The sequence below is a fragment of the Lepus europaeus genome, chromosome 10 (assembly GCF_033115175.1).
Source record: "Lepus europaeus isolate LE1 chromosome 10, mLepTim1.pri, whole genome shotgun sequence".
Lineage (NCBI taxonomy): Eukaryota > Metazoa > Chordata > Mammalia > Lagomorpha > Leporidae > Lepus > Lepus europaeus.
The window spans coordinates 8,841,779-8,858,255 of NC_084836.1; the positions used below are offsets into that span (position 1 = coordinate 8,841,779).

At 60.5% G+C, this 16,477-nt stretch overlaps 1 protein-coding gene across 1 annotated transcript in view; it reads left to right on the forward strand.

The window, feature by feature from the left end:
- The window catches only part of TMEM184B (transmembrane protein 184B), a 50,195-nt gene that overhangs the window by 30,036 nt on the left and 3,682 nt on the right, over positions 1 to 16,477 (forward strand). The window contains exons 4-8 of the mRNA XM_062202851.1: positions 9,113 to 9,203; positions 9,991 to 10,066; positions 15,054 to 15,145; positions 15,814 to 15,983; positions 16,187 to 16,381. Coding sequence (XP_062058835.1) covers positions 9,113 to 9,203; positions 9,991 to 10,066; positions 15,054 to 15,145; positions 15,814 to 15,983; positions 16,187 to 16,381 — 624 coding nt within the window. The remainder of the gene's footprint in view (positions 1 to 9,112; positions 9,204 to 9,990; positions 10,067 to 15,053; positions 15,146 to 15,813; positions 15,984 to 16,186; positions 16,382 to 16,477) is intronic.

Genomic DNA, 16,477 nt, shown 5'->3' on the forward strand with positions numbered 1-16,477 from the left:
AGAGGTCTGCCACCCGCTGGTTCACTCCCCAATTTGGCTGCAATGGCCAGAGCTGTGCCGATCCGAAGCCAGAAGCCAGAAGCTTCTTCCGGGACTCCCACATGTGTGCAGGGACCCAAGGTCTTGGGCTATCTTCTACTGCTTTCTCAGGCCACAGCAGAGAGCTGGACTGGAAGTGGAGCAGCCGAGACTTGAACTGGTGCCCATATGGGAAGCTAGCACAGCAGGTGGCAGCCTTACCCGCTACGCCACAGCGCTGGCCCCTTACTTCATAATTTTTAAAAAAGATTTTGAAGCCAGCGCTGTGGTGCAACGTGTTAACACCCTGCCCTGAAGTGCCAGCATCCCATATGGGCACCGGTTTGAGACCCGGCTGCTCCACTTCCCATCCAGCTCTCTGCTATGGCCTGGGAAAGCAGTAGAAGATGGCCCAAGTCCTTGGGCCCTTGCACCCACTTGGGAGACCTGGAAGAAGCTCCTGGCTCCTGGCTTTGGATTGGTGCAGCTCTAGCCATTGTGGCCAACTGGGGAGTGAACCAGCAAATGGAGGACCTCTCTCTCTCTCTCTCTCTCTCTCTCTCTCTCTCTCTCTCTGCCTCCCCTTCTCTGTGTAACTCTGATTTATTTGAAAGGCACAGTGATGGGGGTTGGGAGAAGGGAGAGAGGTAAAGAGAGAGAGAGACAGAGAGAGATTTTCCCTCCACTGGTTCATTCCCCAAATGGTTACAATAGCCAGAGGTGGGCCAGGCTGAAACCAGGAGTCAAGAGCTCCATGTGAGTCTCCCACATGGGCGCAGGGTCCCAAGCGCTTGGGCCATCCTCTGCTGCCTTCCCAGGTACATTCGCAGGGAGCTGGGTCCGAGTGGAAAAGCCAGGATTCAAACCCGCACTCTGATATGGGGCCAGCATTGCAAGTGGTGGCTTAACCTGCTGTGCCACAGTGCCAAGCCCACGTCACACTTTTTGAACGAGCTGCTTTATCAACCCCCTGCTGTGTACCTTGCATTCTTCCACATGGGGTCCCTGTGGGGTCTTGAGGTGGGAATACTGGGGTCGTGTGGGGGCCTGCCCAGGGCCTGCCCGGTGCTCTGGGGTCTGGTGTTCCTGGAAGCCTCTGGGGGCTGGTAGGGCTGGGACAGCCAGTGCAGCCTGGGGCTGACAGTCCTCCTCCCTCGGCTGCCGGCTTCACGGGGTTGCCTGGGAGCGACCTCTGCTCCCCTGGCTCCTTCAGAAACAAAACACTGTTCCAGCGGAGGGTGGCCCCTCCTGTGTGGGCCGGGATAGGGCAGGCACCCTTCTCCTGGGCCCTGAGGACAGGGCCACATCCCGGGACCCTCTGCCCACCTGCCTCCGTGCCCCAGAGGTGGCAGCAGATGGCTGGCAGGGGCCCCTGCTGCAGAAGTGTCTTTGTCCAGCCTCTGCCCCTCCGACCTGCCTCCCACCCCAGTGAGGGTCCTGAGAAGCATGTCTCCTAGCAACACAGTTGTCCCTCCCTGGCCTCTGCCAGGAGTTTACAAACAGCGCACAGCTGCCGCGGAGATCGGGCAGCCCCGGGCACCAGCTCTTGGCCCCTGCCCATCCCTTCCCGCACCTCCCACCCTTCTGCTATGGAGAGTGCTGTGGGTGACGGGGTGCCCCAGGAGCCCCGGGCCCTTCCTGTTCCCCCTCCCACCACAAGCCCTGGGGCGGGCTGGGGGCTCCTGTTTCAGACGCAGCCCATGCCGAGGGCAGGCTCAGGACCCGCACTGCACAGCAGGATTTTTAAGAACAAAATTCTGCTTGAAAACTAAAGCACTAAGATGCTACTTTCATTAAGAAGCAGTGGCCTGTGCACGGCTGAAACGGGAAACTGCTGCGCGTCGTCCCACGCCCAGGTTCCCTGTGCTTTTCAGCTCCTCCGACTGCTTCTTGCAAGAACAACCTGAAAATATGCTTCTCTTGTGGCCTCTTGATTGTCTCCCCGTTTTGTGTGGTGGACCCCAGTGGCTTTGTTCTAGACGGCCAGAGTGAGGGATCTTACCCCTGGCCTGCACACGCTGCACACAGTGCGCGCACACATCCTCACGCACGCCTTTCCCTCATCTCTCCAGTGTGATCGTGTGTTCGTTTTTCCTCTTCCAGTTCAGGGCTTTTCTTGTCTGGCTAAATGCCGCAGAGCCGAGGCGTACGGGGTCCCCAGACTGCACTTCCTTTCCTTGTAGGACTTGCTGTTCTGCCGTGGTCCTCCCCGTCTTGCCTTTTTACTTGGTTTTCTCTGTCCCTTGCCATTCCTTCGCTCCGAGTCCTTCTCTTCCTGCCCAGCCTGGCCCACTCGCTGGCAAGGCCTCCACTGCCCAGCTGTCGCCTGGCTTGTCGTTAACCATCACTCGGAAGTTGGCTTGCCGCCTACACCACCTGTTGCCCAACGACCGTTGCTTGTTTGCCGGCTCCGCTGGGCTCGAGGATGTCTTCCGGGAGCTTCCTGAGAAAGGGGGTGCCTGGGAGTTGGTTCCCTGTTAACCCTGCCCGTGTCTCTTCCTGTGATCGGCGCTGGGGGGAGTTCAGTTCCAGTTCAGAACCGTTCTGCCCGGGATTCGGAGGCGTGTTCACGCTGCAGCTCCTGGTGCAGTTTTGGGAAGTTCGATGGGCCGGGCCCCCTCACGCCTCCATGTGGAACCTGCCTCAGTCCCACGGCAGTGGGGTCGTCCTTGTGCTGGGCGGCCTGGCAAGCACTTCCCCATGGAAACTCCCGTCCTGAGGCTCTGGTTGAATTTCCAGAATGTTCTTTAATAATTTCTTCCCCTCTGCTCATATCCATCCTCCCTTTCCGGATACCTGTTAATGGGATATTGCGTTTCTGGATTGAGCTTTGCATTTTCTGTAGCTTTCCCAGCTCTTTTTTTGTTCTGCTTTCTGGGAGCTTTTCTTGGTTGTTATTGTTGTTTTTGTTTTAAAAGCTTTAATTTTGCTATTGAATATTTCCTTCATCAGTGAAGTGTTCGTAGCTCTGCCCCATTCATTCATATGTATATATTCATATATATATACATACACACATATACATGCTTAATTGTATCTGCATATGTATGTATTTTAAATTTGAGAAATGAGGAGCCAGCGTTGTGCTACAGGGAGTAAAGCTGCTGCCTGCGATGCTGCATCCCATGTGGGTGTCGGTTTGTGTCCTGAATGCTCCATTTCTGATCCAGCTCTCTGCTACGGCCTGGAAAAAGCAGTGGAAGATGACCCAAGTGCTTGGACCACTGCCACCCATGTGGGAGACCCAGAAAAAGCTCCTGGCTTTGGCCTGGCTCCGTCCTGGCCATTGTAGCCCCCTGGGAGTGGATGGAAGAGCGCTCTCTAGCTCGCTCGCTCGCTCTTTCTAACTCAGACTTTGAAATAAATAAATACATCTTGTCCACAGCGGGCTGGGCTGGGCAGGGAATCAGTCCTGGGAGCTGGAATCCAGGTCTCCCACAGGCGTGGCTGGGGCCTGACCACTTGAGCCATCTCACCTGCTCCTCCAGGGTCAGCATTAGCAGGAACCTGGGATTGAAGGGCCAGGGCCCGGAAACAAACCCCGATAGTCTAACACGGTGCAGGTATCTCAGCCGCTGGGCCGGATGCCCGCCCTGGTTTTATTGTGTGGCCCTTTGTGTTTGGTCTGGGACGGAGGACTCTTCTCTCTCTGGAGATGTTAATTGCAGATTTTTTCTGTTCCCTGCATAGCCTCCATCTCCTGAATCCCTGTCATTCGTTTACCTTGGTCTTTGATCCTCAGATGTCCGTCCTCGGTGACTTGCACTACTTAGAATCAGGCTTGTGTTGCCAGGCCTGCCGCTCGGGGGACGGAGCGCTTTGTGTGCGGCAGCGGGCACAGGTGCCACGGGATGGCTTTCGGGATCTGGGCCTGATTCCCCAGAGGGAACTCTTCCCCTCTGCTGCCTGGAAGAGGGAACTGGACAGGCTGGGTCGTAGGTGCAGAGTGGGAGACGGGACGAGGGGCGTCTCGCCCTGCGCGCTCATACTTGGCTTTGCGCTTTCTGCTTGTGCTGTCAGCATGTGCAGCCCCCCGCGCGGCGGCCTCCAGGCCTCCCCGCTGCCTGGCAGCTCTGGGGCTGAGGCTTCCTGAGGTCTCGTGGCACAGACCACACCCGACCCTGTCCAAAGCTTCGGCTGTCTCCTCGTTGCCCACTGCTGTCTCCTCATCCTTGAGTGTTTGCAAGACAGCCTCCCCCCACTCAGTCTCATTTCAGGGACATCTCGGGGGGGAGGGGCAGGGAAGGTGGAGATGGGTGTGTGTCCATCCTGGCACCGTGGGATCATGGAGAAGTGACTCGGCCAGCCCAGGGCCCGGGTGGGCCCCAGTATGAGTCAGTGTTGGACTGTGGCTGGGGTGGGGGTAGCCCACAGAGGATTCTGGGGCAGCCTTGGGGCTGTGAGGGGAGGCGCAGGGGCCCCGGGTTCCGAGGTGGAGACAGCTGCCGCTGTGTGGTTACGGATGCGTGGTTGTCACCCACGGTTCTTTTCTCCTGTTTCTCATCACTGTCGGCTCATTCTACCTCCCAGTGGTCTGTGGAGTACGAATTCTCACCCCCATTTCACAAGTGCGAAGGACGGCCTGAGTGGGCTGTGCAGCAGTCACGGGAGAGGCTGTTACTGAGTGCTGGGGACATGCTGTGCCAGGCACGGAGAGAGCGCAGGGCAGGCGTGGACCTGGAAAAGCAGGCGCGCTCGCTGGGGAGAGAGATTTGCCACACGTGCAGGAAGCGCCGGAGAGTGGTGCTGCGTTGGCCCGTGGCAGAGCGTGGTGAACTCGAACTTCCTGGCAGAGGAGGCACAGCCGGGGTGAACCCGGCCGAGGGCCCAGCCAGAGGCCTGGCTCTGATGGGTGAGGCCAAGGACTACCGCTGCTTGATCGGATCGACATCTGTGTAAAGAAATACCCGGGAGAAGCCAGTGGAAGGAAGAGAGCAGAAACAGCATTGGGGGTGGCAGGAATCAGGAACCGGCAGAATCAGCAGAGGACGGGGAAGCCCGAGGGAAGAGAACGGCCCTGTGGGAGCTGGGGGTGGGCGCCCGTGCCAGGCAGGTGCCCTGCCCCCTGACTGGAGCGCATTGTGGCCGTCCTTGGCCGTGATGACCACAAGCCCCCGAGAAGGGGCGAAGCAGTGTTCTGAGGCCCCTGCGTGCACAGAGCAGAGACTTCTGTCCCAGGTGTGTGTCTCCGTCCGTTCCCTGAGGCTCAGTCCTTCATCAGGAAAAAAGGCGTCCTTTGCTCTCAGCTTCGGAGGCCAAAAGCCCAAGACTGCGGCGCCCCGACTCCGCCCCTGGTGAAGGCCTTGTGGCCGACAGCATCCTGGTGTTGCGACTGCATGAACCATCACGGGACGAGACAGGAGCCAGAGGAATTCTAACAGCAGCCTACTCTCACGGGGGCCAACCAGGGTTCCAGGAGAAGCAGCGGCCCCACCATGTCCCGCTCGGCCCTCCACGCAGTGCGAGGCAGCCCTAGGTGATGGACAGAGGGATGGACAGTGTCCGCCTGCTGCCCCGGGGCTGATGGCAGAAACGGCTGCAGGGCACTTAGCACGCCCCCTCCCCTGGGGCCATGCTGTTGCTTCCTGGGCACCCCAGCCCAGAGGCTAGTAGAGGGGGCTCTGTGCCCCAACTTCCTGCCCCGGCAGCTCCAGGCTGGAGACACTGTGGAGGAGGAAGGGGAGCCCATCGCGAAGCCTCCGTGGGATGGGACTGCCGTGGTCAGAGGGCGGCCAGGCCACTGGCCGGCTCCTCGCTGCCCACTGCGTCGCGGCCTCTCGGCGTCTCTGCCCTCACGTCTTTGTGCTTGTTTCCGGGGTGCAGGTTGTTTGCTGGGATGCTGGGTGTGGTGCTGTGCGCGGTTCTGCCGTTCCCTGGGAGGCAGCCTGCTGCTCCAGCGGCCGTGGGCCCAGGTTTGGGCTGGTTGAGAAACGTCCAAGGAGAGGGAGTGAGGCGGCACTGACTCACCAGGGCGTCTTGAAAGGGAACCGTCAGCAGATTGCTCTTCTCCAGACCGCCTGGCCCCAGAGCACCTTGAAAAGGTCAAGAGTGGTGGACCGAGCGACAGATGAAATTTGATGATTCTGACAGTTGAATGCAGAGCAGGAGGTGGCCAGGCAGTCGCCCGCGTCACTCTGGAGTGTGCTGACGCACGCCCAGATGCAGGAAGGGGTGCGGCTCAGGCGCCGGAGCTTCCTGGGGCCTGGGAGGGGCGCTGACCTGCGGCTCCCCAGGTCCACACACACCGGCACTCCGGCCCCAGCTTCTCTGCAGGTTTTGTCTCTGCTGGCCCTGGACAGGAAGAGCTCCAGCAGCGGAGCAGGCCGCCCGCCCCAGCAGCCTCACCCCGTGTGGGGCTCACGCCTGCCTGGTTCTTCAGGGTTCATCTGAGCGACTGTACGAGCAGGGACCTCTGGTTGTCCCTGGGGTGGACTCAGCTCCTCCCTGCCTGGAGTTTACGGTCCAGAGGACCAACAGCAGCACGTGTGGACTGCGCCTCATCCTCCACTTCACACGCTCCTCTAAGAGTTATCCCCCGCTTGTATATGTGGAAACTGAGGCACGGACCCCTGGGATGTTTGCCTTGTAGGGGGTGGGGCCACGGGCAGGCAGTCTGGCTCTGGGGCCCAGGGCTCCTGAGTCCTGCCTTCTGCCCCTGGCCTGGAAGGATCAGCCAGTTGGAGGAGACCAGTGGTGCAGGAGTGGACGTGGGGGTGGGCGAAAGAAGATGCCACCGTGCCGAGGGGGGTGGGGCCTGGCATGACCCGGAGCCTCCCCAGCGGCTGAGTGTGGAAGCACATGGCCAGAGCCAGCACCGTGTACAGCCGATCTTGTTCACGGGTCCTGGAGGTGAGGAATTTGCCCAGGCCTCCCGGGAGCACGTCCCCACGCCGTGGTGTCTGGGGCAGGGGTCACCTGAGGCTCACTTGGGTGTCTGGCAGTTGATCTGTCAGCCGGGGGCCTCAGCCCGCTCCGCGTCATCTCCCCAGTGGCCCTGTGCTTCCTCATGGCGTGGAGGTTGGGTCCAAGGTGAGAAGTTCAAGGGAAGAGGAGCCAGAGGAGCAGCATTTTCTGCCCGTGTCAGATGTCACAGAATGTCACTTCCATCGTGGTCCCAGGTCCCCCCTCTGCAGAGCCTCTCTCCCAGCCTCGAGTGGACACATCCGTTCTGCTTGACCCTGTGTGGCTTGGGACAAAGGTTTTCAGTGACAACAGGTTTGGCTCGAGCTCACCCCTCTTTCCCCCTGCCCCAAAGTTCCAGTCAGTGAAGAGCGCCCTGGAAATCAGCGGTGCTCCTGCTGTCACCAGATGTCCTGAGCAGCCAGGGGCGCGTGGGCCCAGGAGGGCAGGCAGATGCCCAGGGGCCGTGACAGCCGCCGCTCAGTGCCTCTGAGTGCTCTGCACACAGACGGAACCCTCAGTCACCTGTCGGGCAGGTCTTACCACCAGCTGGTGGCAGAGCCGCGTCGCAAACCCTCTGCTGTGAACGGACAGCCACAGTGCGGCCGCTGAGTGCTGGGGCCGTGTCCACGTGGGGTGCTGCCTGGAGATGGCAGGAGACTTGAGCCTTAACAGAGCCACTGTGAGTGGCAAAAACGACCCCAAATACAGCTCTTTGCTGATTGTTACGGCCAGCTTTTGCCTAAAAGTGTGTCCCAACAGTTTCTGTGCCGCGGTTTGCATCAAGTAAGTGCTTGTGGCCTGCCCGGTGCGTGTGGCTGCATTGCAAGGAGAGAGTGGGCTCCCCGGGAGGCCCGTGGGTGCTCATGCCCCTCAGCGAGAAGTCCTGGAAAGCACCTGCTACTCGAAGTCCAGGGGCGAGAGAGCGCGGATGCCACGGTGGTCCCCAGAGACGTCTGGGTGGGCGGCATCGAGCTGGGGTCAGAGGGCCCACGGAGTGCCACGAGAGGGGCACCCCAGGCCGTGGGACTTGGAAGCACAACGTGCAGATGGGTAAAGAACCTGCTCTGAGGACCAGGGCAGCACTCGTGCTGCAGGGGCCAGGCACCCCCTGGAGCCTCGGGTGTCAGACGGAGCCGCGCCAGGGAGCCCGGAAGGACCGTGCTGCAGGGGTCAGACCAGGTGCGGGGAGCCCTCAGGCCTCCCTGCTGCTGCTGGCTTTGGATTATGCATTTGCATTTTATTAGAGAGAGATCGATCTTCTGTCTGCTGGTTCACTCCCCAGATGCCCGCAACAGCCAGGGCTGAGCCGGGCCAAAGGCAGGAGGAGCCTGGAACTCCACTTGGGTCTCCCACTTGGGTGGCAGGGGCCCAGCTATTTGAGCTATTGATTATCTCCTGCCTCCCAGAACCATGGGTCAGAAGCAGAGGAGCCGGAACTCAAACCAGGCACTCCCATGAGGGATGTGGGCGTCCCAAAGTGGCGGCTTGGCCTGCCTCTGGCCTTGCTCCTCCGCGGACGCGCCCCTCGTTCCCGCGTCCTTGACACCTGCTCCGCTCCCATGTTCTCCTTAGTTGCCCTCTCGCTCCTGTCTGCGCTCTCTCCTCCTCCCTGGATCCTGGTGCGGCTGCGCGCTTTGGCAGCAGGCTTGGCCCCCGCGTTGCTGTGTTGACAGCAACCTTCACACAAACTGCCGGCGGGGACGTTGAGCCGTGCCCAGGGTCAGAGCGAGCTGGCCGAGCTCCCTCAGCCATTTGTGTTGTGTTCTGTGCACCTCTCCTGGGCTGCGCCCACACCAGGGACCGCCAGGGGTGTCGGGCGGGTGAAGGTTCTGCTCTCATTCTTGCTCAGAATTTCTCCTGGGACCCCCCCGGGGAATGTGTTACCATCACCATCAGACGAGCGCATTCACCCCAGGACATGCCCCCTGCCGGGCCTCCCAAGCCCCCCTGTTTGTGTCCCCTGAGAGCGGGGCTTCCCCACACAGTCCCAATATCCCCACCAATGAAGCCATGCATCCTAGCTCTGAACTTCAGATGGATGTTCACTGCGTTTTCTGTGGGTCAGCTGCCCTCCACAGCCCTAGGAAGGCACTCCCGATGCCCCCCTGCCGCCATGGCTGGCTCTCACTTTCACTGCTGTTTGGAACTCCACTTGCTGATGGGAGTGGTTTTCTCAACACCCTCTTCACAGCCTTGGTCATCTACAATTTCCTGAGCCTGTGCTATGAATACCTCGGGGGAGAAAGTTCCATCATGTCGGAGATCAGAGGGAAGCCCATCGAGTGAGTATGAAGTCCCCGCAGCCCCTGCACGTGAGCGGTCCTGGCACCAGCTGGACACTGCCCACGACCCGGGCCTGCTGGGCTCCTCCCACACGTCCTGAGCTGGGCCATTCACTGACTCCTGTGAGAGTCTGACTCCCCGCTCTGTCCCTTCCTGTCTCCCTCGTGCCTTCTTTTTTTTTTTTTTTTTTTTTTTTTTGACAGGCAGAGTGGATAGTGAGAGAGAGAGACAGAGAGAACAGTCTTCCTTTTTGCCGTTGGTTCACCCTTCAATGGCCGCTGCGGCCGGTGCATCTCGCTGATCCGAAGCCAGGAGCCAGGTGCTTCTCCTGGTCTCCCACGTGGGTGCAGGGCCCAAGGACTTGGGCCATCCTCCACTGCCTTCCCGGGCCATAGCAGAGAGCTGGCCTGGAAGAGGGGCAACCAGGATAGAATCCGGCGCCCCAACCGGGACTAGAACTCGGTGTGCCGGCGCCGCAAGGCGGAGGATTAGCCTGCTAAGCCACGGTGCCGGCCCCTCATGCCTTTTTGTTGGTCTACTTATCCCCAGTTTTTATAGTGAGTGCTTTCTGATAGATAGGGTTTGCTAGCCCAGGGCCAGGGCAGCCTACTGCATGGGCAGCCGCTCTGCTGCACCCCTTCTTGGCCACGGCCATGGGTTTAAAGGCTGCTCCCATCTGTGCCTGGTGGGCCTGGGTGGGAGAGAAGGCAGCCTTCCCCAGCCCCACCTTCCCGGGGTCTTGGCTGCTACCTCACCACCCTCTTTTGCTGTGTTTGTCTCTTTCAGGTCCAGCTGCATGTACGGCACCTGCTGCCTCTGGGGAAAAACTTACTCCATCGGATTCCTGCGGTTCTGCAAGCAGGTGCGTCTGCAGGCCGGGAGGGAGAGCAGGCTGGGGGCTGGGGGCTGGGGTCGTAAGCCTTTGGGGGATAGACTCTGCTGCTGGCCACTCTGGGCCCCACTTGTAGAATTCCTATTTCTCACAAGGCACTTCAAGCCCCCAGCATGCGCGCCCCAAGATGTGAAGGAGGCACCATGTTGGCCAGGGCGTGCTCGGATGGGTGGCAGTCGGGGTCCTGGGAGCGTCTGGTGTGGCACATTGGGCAGGAGCTGGTCCCAGACTCTCGCTCACTTTGACATGGGCGAGCATGAACATTCTAGAGTCTTACCGGAACATCACCAGCTGCGGCTGGAGGGTGGGAAGCTCTCAGCATTAAAGAAACGTGACCAAACAGGCCATGCTCGTGGTCGCTTCCGGCGTCTCCCTGGGGGCTGTCCAGCAGCGTCTGGTTCCCATGGCTGTCCTCCCTGTGGCCTGCAGCAGCCCCGCCCTGCCGGAGGAGTGTGGTGGGCCTGGCTGTCTGATTGGACTGTGTGACCTCAGATCACTCTCAGCTTCTCTGGGCGTTGGTTTCCTCCTCTGTGAGGTGGGAGTGAGGAGACTTCTCTGCTGGGGTGGTTGTAAGGAACAGATGAGGTCATGCGAAGCGGTTAGCCGGTGCTGGCCCAGAGCCCGTAGTCTGAGCATGCCACTCCCAGTCTTCCCGGCCTGGTGCCTGTCTCCTCCGCGGCTCCACGGGCCTCTGCCAGCCCCTCCTGCGTCACCAGAGCTCAGTCACAAGGTGGAGGGATGCCCACGGCCGGTCACCGAGTCACCGTCATGGTGACTTGCGGGAGGGCTGACCTTTCCTCCCCCGTGGGGTCCCGCGGCCTGGGCACACCACAAAGCCTGGACCTGGACCTGCAGACCGCAGTCCTGCTATCCAGAACAGCCTTCCCTAAGGTGTTCTAAATCCAGAGTGTCTCCACTGGGACCTCGGGGGCAGAGTCAGAAGTGCCTGGGGCCCAGGGTGGGGTAGTCAGGGTCATTGTCAGCAGATGGCTGAGCTGTGCGTCACTGCCTTGCTTCATGGTTGTGTTGTCTGCAAAGTTGTAGTCTGATCACCAGTCTCTGGTGAATTACTCCCCGGTGTGTGTGTGTGTGTGTGTGTGTCTGGTGAATTACTCCCCATCTGTGTGTGTGTGTGTCTGGTGAATTACTCCCAGGCGTGTGTGTGTGTGTGTGTCTGGTGAATTACTCCCAGGCGTGTGTGTGTGTGTGTCTGGTGAATTACTCCCCATCTGTGTGTGTGTCTGTGTGTGTGTGTGAGGTGAATTACTCCCCAGCCCTGTGTGTGTGTGTGTGTGTCAGGTGAATTACTCCCCAGCCCTGTGTGTGTGTGTGTGTCAGGTGAATTACTCCCCAGCCCTGTGTGTGTGTGTGAGGTGAATTACTCCCCAGCCCTGTGTGTGTGTGTGTGTCAGGTGAATTACTCCCCAGCCCTGTGTGTGTGTGTGTGTGTCAGGTGAATTACTCCCCAGCCCTGTGTGTGTGTGTGTCAGGTGAATTACTCCCCAGCCTGTGTGTGTGTGTGTGTGTCTGGTGAATTACTCCCCAGCCCTGTGTGTGTGTGTGTGTCAGGTGAATTACTCCCCAGCCCTGTGTGTGTGTGTGTGTGTGTCTGGTGAATTACTCCCAGGCGTGTGTGTGTGTGTGTCTGGTGAATTACTCCCCATCTGTGTGTGTGTGTCTGTGTGGGTGTGCATCAGGTGAATTACTCCCCAACCCTGTGTGTGTGTGTGTGTGTGTCAGGTGAATTACTCCCCAGCCCTGTGTGTGTGTGTGTGTGTGTCTGGTGAATTACTCCCCAGCCCTGTGTGTGTGTGTGTGTGTCAGGTGAATTACTCCCCAGCCCTGTGTGTGTGTGTGTGTCAGGTGAATTACTCCCAGGCGTGTGTGTGTGTGTGTCTGGTGAATTACTCCCCATCTGTGTGTGTGTCTGTGTGGGTGTGCATCAGGTGAATTACTCCCCAACCCTGTGTGTGTGTGTGTGTGTCAGGTGAATTACTCCCCAGCCCTGTGTGTGTGTGTGTGTGTGTCTGGTGAATTACTCCCCAGCCCTGTGTGTGTGTGTGTGTGTCAGGTGAATTACTCCCCAGCCCTGTGTGTGTGTGTGTCAGGTGAATTACTCCCCAGCCTGTGTGTGTGTGAGTGTGTGTGTGTCTGGTGAATTACTCCCCAGCCCTGTGTGTGTGTGTGTGTGTCAGGTGAATTACTCCCCAGCCTGTGTGTGTGTGTGTGTGTCAGGTGAATTACTCCCCAGCCCTGTGTGTGTGTGTGTGTGTGTCTGGTGAATTACTCCCCAGCCCTGTGTGTGTGTGTGTGTGTCAGGTGAATTACTCCCCAGCCCTGTGTGTGTGTGTGTCAGGTGAATTACTCCCCAGCCTGTGTGTGTGTGAGTGTGTGTGTGTCTGGTGAATTACTCCCCAGCCCTGTGTGTGTGTGTGTGTGTCAGGTGAATTACTCCCCAGCCTGTGTGTGTGTGTGTGTCAGGTGAATTACTCCCCAGCCTGTGTGTGTGTGTGTGTGTGTCTGGTGAATTACTCCCCAACCCTGTGTGTGTGTGTGTGTCAGGTGAATTACTCCCCAGCCCTGTGTGTGTGTGTGTCAGGTGAATTACTCCCCAGCCTGTGTGTGTGTGAGTGTGTGTGTGTCTGGTGAATTACTCCCCAGCCCTGTGTGTGTGTGTGTCAGGTGAATTACTCCCCAGCCTGTGTGTGTGTGTGTCAGGTGAATTACTCCCCAGCCTGTGTGTGTGTGTGTGTGTGTCTGGTGAATTACTCCCCAGCCCTGTGTGTGTGTGTGTGTGTCAGGTGAATTACTCCCCAGCCCTGTGTGTGTGTGTGTCAGGTGAATTACTCCCCAGCCTGTGTGTGTGTGAGTGTGTGTGTGTCTGGTGAATTACTCCCCAGCCCTGTGTGTGTGTGTGTGTGTCAGGTGAATTACTCCCCAGCCCTGTGTGTGTGTGTGTCAGGTGAATTACTCCCCAGCCTGTGTGTGTGTGTGTGTGTGTCTGGTGAATTACTCCCCAGCCCTGTGTGTGTGTGTGTGTGTTTCAGGTGAATTACTCCCCAGCCCTGTGCGCCTGCAGGCTCTGCTATATATGTGTGTGTGTGTGTTTGTGTGTGTGTGTGGGGGGGAGGTTTTGTGATAGAGGAAAGAGAAGGGCCTCCGCCCCTTGGCACAGGGTCGGAGGAGTCCCTGCATCGCCCCAGAGCCCCAGGCAGGCACAGGTGTCCTTGGGGCCAGGGCCCCGTGTCTGGGTCTTGTGGGGCGCTCGTTAACAGCAGCCAGCCCCACAATTGCAGCCCAGCAAGAAGGTCTGGGAAGGAACTGGGCCTGGCACGTGTTTGAAGGCCCTGCTGGTCTTGGTGTCCGGTCTGGCTAGGGCAGGCCCTCTGAGACCAGGTGGGGGCTGGGTGGGCCGGGTGATGACTCGGCCCAGGGCGGACTCTGCACTGCAGCTTCTCCGTGCCTCAGTCTCCCTGTGTGTGCTGTGGGCGATGGCGCTGGAACCTGCGTCAGCGGCCCTTGTGAGCACCCAGGGAAGCGCCTGCCTCACCAGGCTCGGAGGCGTCCGCACTTCCCTTTTCCTCGTATGTGCTGGTCCCGCTTCCTCCCGGCTGGGTGACGGGGCCAGGGGGCTCTGTGTGGCTTCCTGGCAGCAGCACCCCGCCTCTGGCCCCAGCCACATCCCCGCTGGGGCGGACCGGGGGACTCCGCAGGTCGCTTTCCCTGCCCTGGCTGCTTGCTTGATCTGGAACGAGCCAGGCTCCCTCAAGCCTGGCTGACTGGCGCCCAGCTCTGCCCACCTCCTCCGAAGGGGCCTCCTGGCTTGCTTTACTTGCTTTCAGACAGGTAACCCTGGAGGTGTTGTGGGCGCTGTGGGGGTTGTGGAAAGCTAGGTAAGATGGCAGAGCCTGTCCTGAGAGCACAGGGGTGGGGACCTCCACACGGAGGCTGTGCTGTCTACTCTGCCTCCCCTCCGCAGAGACCCCGGGACAGGGCACTGGTGAGAGCCCTTCTGCTGGGGAGGCTGCTGCTCAGAGCCCGGATGACGGCCTGGGCCACACGGCCAGTAGCAGCCAAGCTGAGCTTTCAAAACCCCAGAGTTGGCCGGCGCCACAGCTCAACAGGCTAATCCTCCGCCTGCGGTGCCGGCACCCTGGGTTCTAGTCCCGGTCGGGGTGCCAGATTCTGTCCCGGTTGCCCCTCTTCCTGTCCAGCTCTCTGCTATGGCCCGGGAAGGCAGTGGAGGATGGCCCAAGTGCTTGGGCCCTGCACCCGCATGGGAGACCAGGAAAAGCACCTGGCTCCTGGCTTCGGATCAGTGCGGTGCGCTGGCCACAACGCGCCGGCCGCAGCGGCCATTGGAGGGTGAACCAACGGCAAAGGAAGCCCTTTCTCTCTGTCTCTCTCTCTCTCATCACTGTCCACTCTGCCTGTCAAAAAAAAAAAAAACAAACAAAACCAGAGCTGTGCACTTTGTGCTGCTGTAGACCCTCCCCATCCCCACCTCAGTGAGACCCCCAGGAAACAGGCCATTCTGGATGGAAGGGGGCCCTCACCCATCCCACTCCCCCATTCCCTGTGGCACCGGCATTGAGGCTCCCAGGACCCAGCCTGCCATCTCCCAGCCCCCTCCCCAGCACTCAGCCCCTGGCTTTCGTCCCCTCTGCCTCTGGGTCTTTGTGTGGGTTGCTTGCTCCACCATCCCCGTGTCTCGGACACGTGGCTGATGTCCCTCCCCCAGGAGCCTTCTGTCTCCTGGCCCATCCAGCAGGTGTGGTTGGTCTTTCCGACTGCCTGGCCTTGGCCTGGTCTCCCAGAGGCTGCCTCCCCTGCAGACAGCAGTCCCTGTGGGGCAGGCCGTGGCGCCTTCTCCCATCCCCAGCGTCATCCCCAGCGTCTGGCCCGGGCTCAGGTGTGGTGCTCATTCTGAGCTGCGCCTTCTTCTCTCCCCGAACAGGCCACCCTGCAGTTCTGTGTGGTGAAGCCTCTCATGGCCGTCAGCACCGTGGTCCTCCAGGCCTTCGGCAAGTACCGGGACGGGGACTTTGAGTAAGCAGCGGGTCCCCCCTCGGGGTGTGTGGGCCGTGCTCTGGCTGAGGGAGGGGGGCTGCCAGGCAGGTCCCACGGCCGTGCCCTTCTGAGCGTTAAGGATGCACAGGCCTCGCTGTGCCTCTGATCCCAGGCCTGCTAGTGGCCACCCTTGTCCTTAGCCCCACTGCCAGTGCGCAAGCGAGCAAGCCCTCGGCTGCAGCCATGTTCGGTGGCTCTGGGGAGCAGGCCACAAAATCCCAGGGACCACTGCTGGGGCCGGGAGCCACTCGGCTCTGTGAGCTGTACCCGCGTCATCCGGAGGTCGGCACAAGTGCTGGCCCTGTGCGGGCACCTCGCACCCTCCTCCTGGGGTGCACACGACAGCCTTGCCTGGACACGGGGCTCAGAGGGGCAGGCAACCCAGCCAAGCCTGAGGCAACAGGGCAGTCTGGCGCCACCCACCGGCCTGTGGCCTCCCTGCTGGCCCCCACCAGGAGTGGCCCCCGAGCTGGGACAGCCGCAAGCACAGCTCTGTCCTGGGGCACCCCTGCAGGTGCTGTCTCCCGGTCGCCTGTCGCCGCCCCTCAGCAGCTCGTTGAGCTCTGGGCTGCACACAGGCAGGGCGGGAGGGGGGGGCACTCTGCCTGGGGTGGGGCTGCCCCAGCCAAGCCTGCCCCGTTCTGCAGCGTCACCAGCGGCTACCTCTACGTGACCATCATCTACAACATCTCCGTCAGCCTGGCCCTCTACGCGCTCTTCCTCTTCTACTTCGCCACCCGGGAGCTGCTGAGCCCCTACAGCCCCGTCCTCAAGTTCTTCATGGTCAAGTCTGTCATCTTCCTCTCCTTCTGGCAAGGTAAGGCCCTGCTGGAGGCTCCCGGCCAGGAGCTCGGGGGGCCTTGGGGCGCTGGGCGCTGGCCGGGGTGGGGAGCCTGGGCCCTGGGGGGCCTTTCCCAGGAGCTCCCAGGGGACCCGGGCAGGGCCTCTTCCTGGGTAATTGGTGACCCCGGTCCGGGTGGCCGACGAGGAGCTGGGGCCACGCCGTGCCTCCCCACGCAGGCATGCTGCTGGCCATCCTGGAGAAGTGCGGGGCCATCCCCAAGATCCACTCGGCCCGCGTGTCGGTGGGCGAGGGCACCGTGGCCGCCGGCTACCAGGACTTCATCATCTGCGTGGAGATGTTCTTCGCGGCCCTGGCCCTGCGCCACGCCTTCACCTACAAGGTCTACGCTGACAAGAGGCTGGACGCTCAAGGTGAGAGCTGGGGTCCCCGCCCGGGGCCCTCCTGCCTCCAGCCTCCTTCCTGGAGGAGTTGCCGGGTCAGTCGTGGGGTTCCCCATTTACACGTTA